The 13,648-nt window shown below is 41.3% G+C and overlaps 2 protein-coding genes and 1 long non-coding RNA gene across 5 annotated transcripts in view; all 3 read left to right on the top strand.

Annotated features, from left to right (window-relative positions):
- The window catches only part of pld1b (phospholipase D1b), a 39,025-nt gene extending 31,298 nt beyond the window's left edge, over positions 1-7,727 (top strand). For all 3 annotated transcript variants that reach the window (XM_048266086.1, XM_048266088.1, XM_048266087.1), the window contains 3 exons: positions 3,607-3,760; positions 5,561-5,678; positions 5,911-7,727. In XM_048266086.1, the coding sequence (XP_048122043.1) occupies positions 3,607-3,760; positions 5,561-5,678; positions 5,911-6,135 (497 nt within the window). In that variant the 3' untranslated portion in view covers positions 6,136-7,727. The remainder of the gene's footprint in view (positions 1-3,606; positions 3,761-5,560; positions 5,679-5,910) is intronic.
- LOC125309284 lies at positions 12-1,570 on the top strand. Its single transcript, XR_007196097.1, has 3 exons — positions 12-235; positions 922-952; positions 1,474-1,570. It is a non-coding gene; the product is annotated as an uncharacterized LOC125309284 (long non-coding RNA).
- Positions 7,728-11,624: 3,897 nt separating the features above from the next.
- tnikb (TRAF2 and NCK interacting kinase b) overlaps positions 11,625-13,648 on the top strand; it is a 54,356-nt gene continuing 52,332 nt past the window's right edge. The window contains 1 exon segment of the mRNA XM_048265725.1: positions 11,625-12,002. Coding sequence (XP_048121682.1) covers positions 11,946-12,002 — 57 coding nt within the window. The 5' untranslated portion in view covers positions 11,625-11,945.

Raw genomic sequence — 13,648 nt, 5'->3', positions numbered from 1 at the left:
ACCAAAGATCCTTAATATACAAAGATAAAGCAGCACAGGCTTCTACAATGGAATGGAATTGTACACAGTTCCTGCCTCCTAAAAAGGCGTGGTCAGAATGCGCTGACGCTACCTCGTTGATGAAAACGTCAAAGATTTTTCATTTTCGCGCCTCTCTCTTGCTGTGACCAACTGGAGCTGGCCTGGGTGACTGAATTTGGTACATCGTCGTGGCAAGATGCGGTCTGATTTCCAGGTAAGTGGCAGTTTGAAATGTGGCAAGGTATTTGTGATTAGTCTGTGTCTGTGTAACGAGTTATCTATGTAGTAAAATGTCTGCGTAGTTTAGGTAATAACATTATTATTATCTCCTGTCGCCGTCATGAATGTTAGCTCATTGAGGAGTAACGTTAGTTGGCGTTAGCTAACCATCTGATACCTATAGCAGAGCTAGCTGAGGCACTAGCTACCAGATTAATTTGGTAGTTAGGCTACAAAGATAATTCTGAACCTGATATTTGCTCTACCTAAATCGGCATCACTATAGCTTGTGGATCAGATCTACTGCAAGTTTACATTGATTTAGCAGTTTTGAAATGTGTTTAGCTGCTAGTAAAAAATGAGTACCGTATGTACACAGTTGTTGGTGCACTGAATTTTATTATCAGTTTTAGCGTAGTGAAACATTTAGTTTTACGCCATATTCTCTGTCTGTCCTCGATGACGCGACGATTTTCTCTACTGATCTCTGCCCCGATCCTGCACATTACATATTTTTGTATTAAGTTTGTCTCTGATGGCAAATGTGTAGTCAGGGTGGCGCTCAACGATTGTGTTGAATAACGTTACATCAGTTCTGAGTAGTTTTTTCGGATGGTCTTGCACAGACCCTTATCAAGCAGCACTAAAATGAAGCGTCATGTTTGCTAATTCTCTCCCCAGTTGTTGGACGAGCAGAAGGACGCTATGGATGGTGAGGATGAACCTGCGATGACAGGGAGGAATGAACTTGAACCTGTGTTATTCAGAGGATAAGTCAATGCTATGTACATAGACTGTGTTCTGTAACTGTCGCTCTTGTGGCCATTCAAATGTATAGGGCAATTCCATAAAACTGTAACATCCATAACACCAACACAATGCCATGGTATTTAGTTGGCATTATGGATGTGACAGTTTTATGGAATTGCCCTATACAAGTTACAGACTTTCAAAGTTAAACATATCAAATATAATTTCATATAGGCTACTAACAATCAGACCTGAAGACTTCATGAAACACTACCAAAATAAAGTTGAAACTAATTCTACAAAAGGCACTCCAAGGAAAAGCCTTTTTGGCTGCATTGGCCAACATGTTTCGACCAACAGCCTGTCACTATGAAACTCTGTAACTAGATTTAAACTTCCCTCTGTATGGGAAAAAAAGATCTATTATTCAACATTAGTTAACACACTGAGAATGATTGCTGCACTATATGTATTGTTCTGAAGGTCCAAGACTCAATCCACTGAAGGCTCTCCGTAAGATGGTGGATCTGATGTCTGCTTTGTGGTCCTATAGGACGACGCCATGGATTGGGGTCAGAGATGCGCTGAGAAGAAGTAAGTGTTTGTGTTTGTAATCAAGTGCTGTAATCACAATTTGACTGATGCTAAAACTGGAGTAGGGTATTTGAATGGACATTTGTACCGTGAATTTAAGACATCAAAAAGCCTGTTCATGGCCTCAAAGAAGTCAGTCGTAGTATTTGCCTAACTTGGCAGCCTCTCCAGCTGTATCATAGTCTTCAGTCCTATTGTGTTATCACAGCATTTATAGTAGGAAGGATCATATTAAGCAAAGCAATGTGCAGGTGTAGTAACTTAATTTCAAGAACATAAGAACATAATTGTAATTCATGATGTTTTTTTATTTTACTTTGTGTGGTGTTGTCTCTGTTTTAGGTGCTGTAAATGCTGGCCATATGACTTCAACCTTCATCCAACCAAACGAAGATATCCTGCTTTCCTACACTCCATGCAGGATGTTAGTTAATTCAAAGACAATAACAGTATTTAGTTTTGTAAATGCTTAACTACCACTCAATGCAGGACACATCTACTGGCAGTTGATGGAGGGGGTTTAGGGCAGTTGTGCTATTCTTTTCCTTGTGGGTAGACTGCAGAATGTGGCTATGTATGCAGGTGTTAAATTGTGGGATTTGTTGAAAATGTGAATTTCAAATAAAACCCTACCATTCAAAGTTAGCCTCACACACTTTATACCCTCCTTTCCTCAGGTTTACTTGTTTGGATCGGATGGACAAGTCGGCACTCCTTATATTAACAAGCTGCCTCTTTCTTCTACTAGTTCAATAATATGGTATCTGAAAGAGAAATGCCAGTGTTCATCATATTTTTAGCCTTATGTCAATGAAAAAATAAGTGGTGTAGGCCTATTGTATTTCCATTGTAATTTGCGTGCCAGTGGGTTACAGAAACAGACAGACAAGTGGCAAACAAAGTCGTTTTTCTCCTTAACTGTTCATCTGAAAAACGCCATGTCGGTGTCAGAATGTAAGGAACACATGTGAATTACAGAAAATGCATTAAAATGTCCAATCTCGAGCTGTATAATTAAGGGCTGGGGCATAATCCGAGAAAAAAATGATTTCTTCCATAGGGCCACAGTGTAAAGAATCTCTCGCTAGTCTCCTAAAAAGGCGTGGCGCTAGTGAACCATACGTCATAGGGGAACAGGAAGAACCCTTCTGTGAATCGTCTCGCTTTATCAACCGTCTCTGGTTCAACTGTTCAAACTGTAGCCTAAAGTTAACTGTAACAGTTCAACACAAGCAAAACATTGCGAGCTCAATGCACGTGTGAGTTGTTATGGGAACATACACAGACACCAATTTTAGGAAAAGGGCTGTTGACTGGTCATCTAGTATATGGAGCATAATAGGAACAAAGTTATGATCCGAAAAATCCGAGGGGGCACGTGCCCCCTTAACTTCAATGGGCATTATCCCTTACGTAATGTCTCAAATATCATAAGATCCTACTGTAATTCAATGCATTGCATTTATTTTTTTTCTCTAAAATCAAGACCCGCTTTTACAAAATAAATTATTATTATTAGTAGTAGTAGTAGTAGTATTATTATTTTAAATTGCTCGGTCTCAGGAGGCTGTGGCCATCTCCTTTTTGTGGCCATTACAGACAGGGATGGGAAAAGTCCACTTTGAAAAGCCCACTATCCCTAGTCACATCGACATATCTTACTTAAAAGTCAACAAGAAACATTTTTTTCGTGTTGCTTGACTCCTTCAAACTTCACTGAGGTTAAACCTGAAACTCCTTTTTCATTTAAAACTCTCTGCTTTCCCGGCTATAGGTCGTACAATTAATGGATTCAGTCAGGCATGTCAGGTCTGGGACATAGAATTGGAGTTCACATTTGAGGTGTACGACTCAACGGCTCTACTGAAAATAACCCTGTGGCGCCCTCTGCTGTTCTGCTGAAAATATTACAACTGCCATACAGGCAGCCCTCACCCTGGACAGTGACTCCAAAGAGCTGTGACCGCTTGTTTTGCAAGGTTTAAGTGTGTTTGAGTTTTTCCTGTGTCCCTGTCTCTCCAGGCTCGGCCAACATCAACGACCGTAGTATGCTGGGGAAGAGGGACAGTGAGGTGGCAGTCATCTACCAGGACACAGAGACAGTGACGTCAGTGATGGATGGAGAGGAGTACCAGGCCGGACCATTCGGGCTGCGCCTCAGAAAGGAGTGCTTCAGGTGCCTTAACTATGGGGGGAAGAGATGGAACTGTTGATAAAGGATAGCACTCAGTTATTTTTTTTAATTGCCCCACGGATGTTTCGGGCAAGGCGCCCCTTCTTAAGCATGATTATGGCGATGAGAGGGAGAATTGGAATAGTGTTAATTTCGTCAGACGAGACGAGAGGAAATATGTTCGTCAACGACCTTTTTTTTCATGACTAAGACGAGACGATGACGAGACGTCAGTAATGTCCTGAAACACTGACTAAGACTATCTTAAGATGCATTATTGTTGACGAAAAAAGACGAGACTAAAATGTTTTGCATGAAATAAAAACTAAGATAAAAATCTCCCTTCATGTTCGTCTACAAAATGAGAAGACAGAATATCTAGCTGTTACGTTTTCAAAATATTCCGAATGAGTTCATACGCAACAGCTTTCCTGTAGGCTAGTCTACGTGCTGCTGCTGCAACCCTGTGGCTGCAAACACCTAAACTACATGGAACAAGAACACTGGAGATTTCTGCCAGAGTTAGCAAGCTAACTACCTAAGCTTTATGCCACTGCTACATACCCAGAAGTTGACGCTTCTCTCATACAAATTAACATCCCCCAGAATGTCCATACGAAAATGTTCAGCATGTAATGTCAACTATTCATCTAGTTAGACTGATGATGCAAAGTTTGCTAGCAAGTAAGCTAATATAGAAAGTTCGCTAGCAAGTTAGCTATGGCTAAGATGGAGAGTCTGTTTGGGGAATCTGTTGTGTTTGGGCGCATATCGCCATCTAGTGAGGCGGAGTAAAACATTAATACATTGGCCTACGACAGTGTTTCTCAAACTATTTCAGTTTCAGGACCACTTAACTAACCCTAGCTAAAAAAAAAAAAAAAAAAAAAAAGATTAGACCTACTTCAACAGTAGCCTATAATTAGTCTATAGGCCTACTCACTGAACCACCTTGCTTATTGTCTTTGCACTGCTTATTGTGTCAGAGGATTCATTCTGTATGATTTAAACTGGCATATTTACATAGACAGTGTTGCAGAACTGTTTGGATTTAACTACAAGTTATTTGGCAAACAACTCATCTATATTATATTTTACCACGTCTGCTCGCGGACCACTTGGTGATCCCCGGACCACACTTTGAGAAACACTGGTCTACGAATATGACAGTGGTCCAGTCAAATCTTTACTGTCTATGGTCAAATCCCAGCCGAGCTATAACTGTAGCTCGACTTACCTGTGCATGTAAACATAATGGACTGACAAAAAATCAGAATGAGTAATTATAACAGACGAAAGTAGCCCTGTGGACACACAATATTGTTGGAAAATTGAGATGTGTGAAACACTATTTGACTCAAATGGTAATCAGAAATAATTTGTTTTAAAAAAAAAAGACTAAAATGTGTTGACTAAAACTGACTAAGACTAAGATACCTTTAGTTTTCTTTTGACTAAAACTAGACTAAAATGACGAGACTTTTTAGTTAACTAAAACTTGACTAACAAAAATGATATTTGAATGACTAAATATGACAAAGACTAAAAAGGACATTTCGTCACAAGACTAAGACTATGACTAAATTAAAAATAGGTGACAAAATAACACTAAATTGGAACTTTAAATATTTACACATACACAAAACTATGCACTGCACCACAAACATACTTCCACTTGCACACACAACCTAAATAAACATGATGACACATTGTGTCATAGATACAGTAGATATATCTCTAATGTATGCACATACTGCCTTTATTATCTCAACACAGTGAATATTTCTCTGCTCTTCTCTGTAGCATGATCCTAGGGGCCAATACAGACAGCAGTATCGATGTGTCTGACCCAATCAGTGACACCTTCTACAAGGAAGTGTGGATGACCACAGCAGCAATCAATGCCACCATCTACCAAAGGGCAAGTGCATGCCTCCATCATTAATCAGCAGAAAAAGCTTATTATTTTAGATAATATTGTTTTGTTTTGTGTCTTTTGTAATTGTAAGGTGAGCAACTAGCATTAGCAATTAGCAATCTAACAAAGATTATTCAGACGTTGTATATTTTAATTTGAAAATGTTTGTAATGCTGATCAGAAGAGTTATTTTTTCATCATTGTCTAATGTCTCCTCCTCTTCCTCCCCCTACAGGTGTTCCGCAGCCTCCCGTCCAGTGACGTGCGCAGCATCACTGAGCTGGAGGGCTACCTGGCAAAGCCTGGCCTGGACAAGGAGGACCCTGCGCGGGCCCAGGAGGAGCTCAAGAAGATCCGTGGCTTCCTCGTCCAGTTCCCTCTTCAGTTCCTTAGCGAGCAGAACCTGCTGCCGCCCATCGGTTCCAAGGAGGCCATGGTGCCCATGGAGGTCTGGACATGAGCCGGCACACCAGTGAGCGCCGCCACCGCAGCCGGACCGTGGATCGCATGGGGAGGGGACTCGTAGAGGGGTGGAGAATCTCGTCGTCATCATCATGTAATGACTTCTTGCCATCCAGTCAGAAATGTCATTTTGAAGATTGAATGCCTCGAGTCAGGGCCACCAGCAATGCCGTCCTGCCATCCTACACAGATGAAGGAGCTACTGCCTGGATACGACCTCAGTCAGAAGACTAAAGGGAATGAGCCACCACTCTTCCCAAGTAACGGTTAACCCAATGCATGACTCTTATTCTATCTGTCTTTCCTCAATGTCTATGTCAATCTCTTCTATTACCGGTACCTTTTATAGTTTTTTTTTTTACATTTGTAATTAACATATTACAGTTGAACACTATGCAATTACAGTGATGTTACACTGCAGTCTACATTGTTTTCACACAGTGCATTTTAAGAGAGGGAGGGTATTGACTGAGAGGAGGGGGTTTCAACCCTGTGGGAGTTTCAGATGTCTTAAAAGACATAATGATTCAGTACTGATATACTAGACGATAACACAGAAGCATTACCAAGAATGCCTTGTAAGCGTTTTGTTAATGTGTATGATTAGAAAGCAAGAGGTGCAATAACACAAGTGCCAATTATTAGGACCCTAACTTATGCAGTATATTTTCTTTAACATTCCTAAATTTCATTAGTTTCTTGTTTTTATGTATCTGCCTTTAAACCTTTTTTAACATGAACATTCTACTACATATTTTGTCTGTAGTTCTGACCCTAATACTGTGATCTTACTGAAATGTATTTCATTTGCCTGTACTTGACCATTATAAAGCCATGATAAGGATGCCATGATAAGGATGCTTTTGGTGATAACAGTCATTTGAAAAAAGAAAGAAAACACTTTGTAGGAGTGCCTTCAGAAAAGGGCGCTTTTGCCATTCATTTTTTTGGAAATGTGGCATGCCGTCTTTGGTGAATCAGTATGGTATGGTGTCGAAAATTGTTCATTTGCCAATTTTGTCTACTTGTGGAAAAGTCGATGGATAGGTGTCTACTGTCTGTGCGTGAATTCTCTTGGCTCACTGGCTGATGTGATCACTGGCTGTAAGTAGGCCCTGGATAACAGCATGGCATTCAGCTGTAACTTCCTATTTTCATGCAGTTTAACGCAAGTCATTAATTCTTAATTACTTGTCATAAATAATGTGATGTGCTTCGGTCCAGTGCATGCATCACAAAGAAAAAAATAATACTTTCCATCACAGAGTGTTGTGATTACTTTTAAGCTATCTCTGGGGATCTTAAATTAAAGTCTTGTCTTAAAGTCTGACTGGCTAAATAAGTTAAGTATATCTATAGCTGTTTGGGGACCATAACACTCTTTTTCTAACTGTGTCTTGTCTTTCTCTTGAGGATATCTGTCTCTTCCTTTGCAAGGTATTACTTTCACATGTATTGCCTTATGTTGTTTTTGCACAGAATGTCAAATGTGTTGTAAAACCCAATGAAGATCTTCCTTGATGATATGCATCATCTGTGTGCATTGATGTACAGGTTATGCAAATAATTAAATGCATATGATTTCCATACCATCAGACTCCTGTATATGAATTTTCTTTTCTTTAGATTCAGCTGTAACTTGCTGAATCTACTTCTGTGATGTCAGAAGTCATCTATCTCGAATCTGGTTAAGTGTGTGAGTGTGTAAGTTTGAGTCACTGGCTCCAGTGGCTACCTCTACACCTCTGTGTGCAAGTCATGACCTCAGTATGACATACTGCAGCCCCCTGAATCAGACACTGCACATGCAGTGAATCTCTTGTGTCGTGTGTGTCTCAAGCATCTGTATATTTGCCCACAAACACTAACTTGGCTCATGGCAAATTCTATTCAGAAGGTGAAACACAGAATCCTTACTAAAGCAACAACAAAGGATGTTGCTAGTTCCCCATCTCATACCAGTTTTATGTAAGCAGGAATGGGCAGTATGCATGTATTTAAAATATGTATTTCAAATACAAAATAGTATTTTTTGTCATTTGTATTATGCAATATTGCTCAAAAAGTAGCCCCATGTATCACCTGAAGCATCACTGTATTCATATTTATCCCCCTTGGCATCAATATAACCCCATTTAGCACTTACACATTCCCCGCTTAGTTGAAAACCAACTAAAAGGGTCATGATCCTTCCTGATCAACCGTGTTACACAGTGCAATGTCAAGCAATCTGGGCATGTATTGACAATCTCAGGGTCTCCACTTTGTACCACTTGGCAAGTGACTTTTTGAGTGTAGGCTATCTATCTGTCCCATAGGCAGAGAAAAGCTGTTGTTCTCTAACACTGGCCATTTATCAGAGTCAGTGTGCTGATGAAGGAATAGATTAAATAGACAGAAATGGAAGGTTTGCTAAGTGATTTCATGCTCCCATTGAAGAATATTTTTAGTATTTTTAAAATACAAAAATACAGTATTTTATTTTGATACATGGCATGACTACTGTATTTTGTAGTTTATTTTGATGTGCTTAAAATGACTGTATTTGATATTTTATTTTAAAATACATTTTAATGGATTTTTACTCATCCCTGTTTATAAGGTATGAACCCTTCACAATAAGGGAATCAGAGAGGAGCAACTACAGTAAAACTTAATCAAGGAAGTTCATCATCTAGTGACTTCCCTCAATACAATATAACAATATACCTCCAAAAATAAAACAAATAACAATTTAGCAGGCCTTCCCACCAAAGGCTGTAAGATATGGAACAGAAACACCACAGTGTGTTTGTTTGCTCACTTCTCTTCCTCTTCCTGTTGATCCCTTTGTTTGGGAGGCTTTATGAAGTGCCCTCCATTCTCCTCCTGATTCTCTGGCCTGATTAAACCCAGCTCACATGTGAATCACGTCTGAGTTTGTGTGACTAATTACGTAATGTGCAGTCCCAGCTGACATTGGAAACCCAATATCTCTTGTGTGTGCTGCGGTGCTGACAACCCCTGGGCTGAAACAGGTTGCCTTTGTTCTCCCACAACACAGTCTTGTTGTGGTGGTCTGCATCGGAGCCATGAGATGCTATAGTGTTGCAACAGATCATCAATCCGTAGGTGATTGATTTTTGCCTGAACAGCCTCGGCTTTTTCTCTAGCCGCTGGCCTTTGACCTGATTTATTAGCTTGCAAGGATCAAAACAAAAAGGTTCTTTTTTTAAAAAAGGAGAAGGAAAAAAAGCAGAGTGCCAGCCCTTAGATCTGTGAACATGAAAGTTATGTGTGAAATGTGGCGCTTGGATTCTGGCATGTCTGGTGGGGAGATGAATGGAGTATGGCAGCAGCTACGTTGGCCCCTCTCTACTTAAGCATACTCAACAAACACTCCCGCTGGTTTTGGGGGGAACAATCTGTTTTGGCATGTCTTTGAGGGGAGAGAGGAGCAAGGTTCCCCATGGCAGGTAGGTGTGAGGTTTTAGGTGAGGCTCTGTTCTTCTCTGGAGCTTCTGCTCTGAGGTACAGGAACAAGGGGGCCCTGCGCATTCCGAAGTAGGCTTCAAGTGGGACATTTGAATCAGAAAACTGTTTGCATACTGCTGTGTTTTGTCAGATCATGGTAACCTCCGCTGCTTTCCTGTGTCAGAGCCTCTCCTCTGTCATTGATTCCTCTAATGAGATACCATAGCTGGAGGAGCCGGGGAGCCTGCATTACCATTCTAATTTACTGCAAGAGCCAATGGTTTATTTGTAGCAGTGGAGAAGTAAGAGGAGAAGCTGAGCTGATGCACACAGTGTTCACTGATAGCCCAGGAATTGAATCCATCCAGTCTGACACACTGATTGATTATATGCTATAATATATCACGCCTGAATTCAGATGTGTCACTGGGAGACAAGCGTTACTGAACTACCCCACACACACACATTGTCATGAATGCCCTTCACTCTGATTATCATTCCTCAACAGCTCTCTCTCTCTCTTTCTCTACCTGACTGTCATAGGCTTTGGCTCTATGTATGTAGAGACATCACGGGTGTGTGTGGAGTGACATGTGATAGCTTCATCTTTTGATCTTCTATGTGCATCTCGTACGGTGCCCCACTTTCACAATCCGCCAGCGTCAGAAGACCCACCACTAGATGGCAGTCAGTTTTGTCACGGTACGCGTAATTGATTTCTGAAATCTTCAAAGATGCCCAAAGGAAACATTCGTTTGATAGAAAGTTTTTTATTATGTTTTCATTTCAAGGGTTAGATCTCACCAGCAAACAACTGGCATTGCCATCAACAGCTCGAGAGCTGCAGCTTTATCAGAGTCCCACTGCTTGAGACAGACTGGTTTAACATTCCTTTATTAAACCATTGCCACACATTCTTATAATACAGCATGGTGAGAGAGAGAGAGAGAGAGAGAAAGAGAGAGAGGATGTTTTCAAGCTGAGCTGATGCACACAGGAAGGGGGGGAGGTGGTTTATGACAACCAGCTGCTTACATAAACGGAAGGTGTGAGGAAGTGTGTGTTGTTGTGTAGCTCAGTGCTCCTTCTGTCTGCTGTACACCTTCCTGTTTTCTACACTATACCAGTGCCTTTTTCTCTTCTGCAGTGTGCTGTCTCTCTCTGCCTCTCTACTCTCTTGGGTATACACACATGACCATGTAGATAATTATTGCCTGTGTGCTTTGCAGGTTTGAAGTGATTGATACCTTGAATTACTGATGTATTTGTGTATGTGCTTGTCATCCACTTTCTTACAAGATTCCCTCACAGAGTAAATGGTGTTGTGCTGATATTATATCTGCTTCTAGTCTATCCCAGATAATCTTCAAACATATGCATCTTTCTCCTGACAGGCTGTTCAGCCTCTCTACACATGGACTAGGCTAAACATGAAATGTTTAATATGAAATGTGAAAAAATTATTCCAGAATGCTTGGGCTACATACCCACGCGTGCGCACACACGCGGCGCGGAAAGGGATGTAGCTTTGGATATAAATAGGCTAGAACAGAATAGGCTACACATGATACAGAGTATACGATAGTGCTTTTCAACTATATCATGATTTGTAGTTTCTATTTGCTTTGACTAGAGTGGATGTTGATAAGATGAGAGAGGACTTTAGAAAGGTCACCGGAAAGAGAGGTTCATCTCAAGGTTAAGAAGGTTTATGCTGTCGATGTGCAGCTGTTTGCTACTGCATGTTGCAACGCTGCAGACTGTAACCTTCAGTGTCAAAGCGTGGCCACACCTTGACTATTCACATTTTTAATCATGCAAATGTGAACATCCAGCTATTCACCAAAAGAATTCCCTCAATAATAGGCTACCATATCCGTGAACAGACATTACATTCACAGAAGTGAACTTGATGTTGTACAGATATTTACGTGGGTGGGCGTGTAATGGCACTGTAGGCGTCCGGAGTCTTCAGGAGCTCTGCCCGCCTCCTGTCCTGACCACTCCCGACAACGTTCGTGATTGACACTTTTCCGCCGGGCCGGGATATGCGTGTATGTGCGCGCCTGTGCCTTGCCCGATTTTGTTATAGTTCATCTGGGCGATGTAAACGGTGCGAAGCATGTCCTCCATACATGCGTTAATGTAGCACCTGAGACACTGGTCCTTCGGTTTCATTCTCGGTTTTCCCCCCGGGATCACGAGGGAATTGACTGTTTCAGGCATCCTTTAGATTTCATCCGGAGGGTGTAATCTTACTGCCAAGGATTCAACACCGTGGCCGAGGCGGATGTTGGACCCAGTCTACATGATTTTTGGGTGTCATCACTTTGAAATTTATTAAGCAAGATAATCATGGCGACCGATTCTCCCGCTAGAAGTTTGGACGAGATTGACCTTTCGGCTTTGCGGGTGAGTAGCAAAAATAATCCACTTCACTGTGCGTGAATATGTCCTGCATTTCTGTCATTAATGGTAGGCAAAATGGGGGTTGATACTCGGCGCCATGCACCTGATCGCTCCTGTAAGATGTTACAACCTTAATTCACCAGTGTCTTTTACTGCAAAACCAGCAGGCTATAATAGAAAGCTATTGTTGCAAAGCTAAATTATTATGTTATATGATGCAATGGCGAATAATAAGGTATTTCTGCTCATTTTGAAGGTGCAGTCACACATGAATTCACATCTGATTCAATTCATTGACAGACCGTCATGCTATTACAACACAACACCCCAAGATATGCATTATCGCTATAAAGTGTTATTATTTTGCAGAGCATTCGACAAAACCACGTGCAATAGCATGCAATATATTCATGTTTATTAGTAGCCTAATGTTTTCTAATTGGGACGACGAACACCACCGCGTTGTGTAGTTGTTGTAACGTCTTGTCAAATAAGTCTTACATTGAGATCACTTTTTAAATTAGGGCAAATGTGAATCCTGACGTAGGCTAGTCATATGCATTGCCTGCAACGCTCTCGTTCATATTGTAGGACATTTTGAGAAATGGTAGCCTACGCTGGCTCTTCATCTTCTACGCGGTGATGATTGACTGAATAATTCTTCATAGTTGTGTCTGAATTTATGTATCTGTACGTGCGTTATTCAACATAACGTTGTTGTAGCCTATTCGTATGGTGTATGTTTTTATGATTCTATGCACCCTGTTTCCTGCGCCGCCCCTAATGGTGGGGGAAAAAACATAGGGGAAAGATGGTACAGTAGGCTTGTGAGAATCCTGCTGTGGCAATTTTGCAGTTGCGTCTCTCTTTTGTTCACCCCTTTCAGAAATCATTTCACTGTGACATACATTCACTGGCTGAGTGGACACTCTCCGACCGCGGGCCTCGCGGTGGACTAAGCTTCTTAGACAATCCAGCTCCTTGGGTATTCACGGTGTCTGAATTCAGCGAGATGAAAGACCGCACATCAGGCACGTTAGTTACGCAACGTGATCTTACCTGCAACACTCGAGTCAAGTCTGGGCACGATGGGCGTTGTAGCGAGTGCATTTGAGTGTTGGACTTTTTGTGAGGTTTTTGCCCTAGTGAACTGAACTGTAGGCCTAGTAATATTTTTGAACGAATTCTCAGGGGTAAATGGCACGTTTGAATACAGTACCTTGTCATTTGCCTTATGAATGAATGGACAGGTATTAGGCTACATACAACCCTTCATTGGAATAGAATAGAACAGTAGACAGTATTCCTCAAGAGAGCAATGTATGGTTTCAGTATGAGGTTGATTTTCCTCATCTTTGTTTTTTGAGTGAAAATTTCATATAGCTATACACCCATATAGCCATACACCCATAAATCACACACATACAAAATCACATTTTGCATCTTCACAATGTTTTGCAAACCAGTGTCAGGTTTTCATGGACTTTTAGGGGACAATGGGCAGCACCCACCAATGGCTTTGTCTGAGGATCGACACCAGTGGTGACGCCAGTGATGGTGTTGGAACATTAGTGCAACCTGGCTCCTGTCCCTCTGACCCAAATGAGCTTAGTTCCATTTAGCACACTGCCACACTCATCTCCGTGTGG

This window comes from Alosa alosa, chromosome 16, assembly GCF_017589495.1.
Source record: "Alosa alosa isolate M-15738 ecotype Scorff River chromosome 16, AALO_Geno_1.1, whole genome shotgun sequence".
Lineage (NCBI taxonomy): Eukaryota > Metazoa > Chordata > Actinopteri > Clupeiformes > Clupeidae > Alosa > Alosa alosa.
This window is presented reverse-complemented; position numbering and strand designations above follow the sequence as displayed.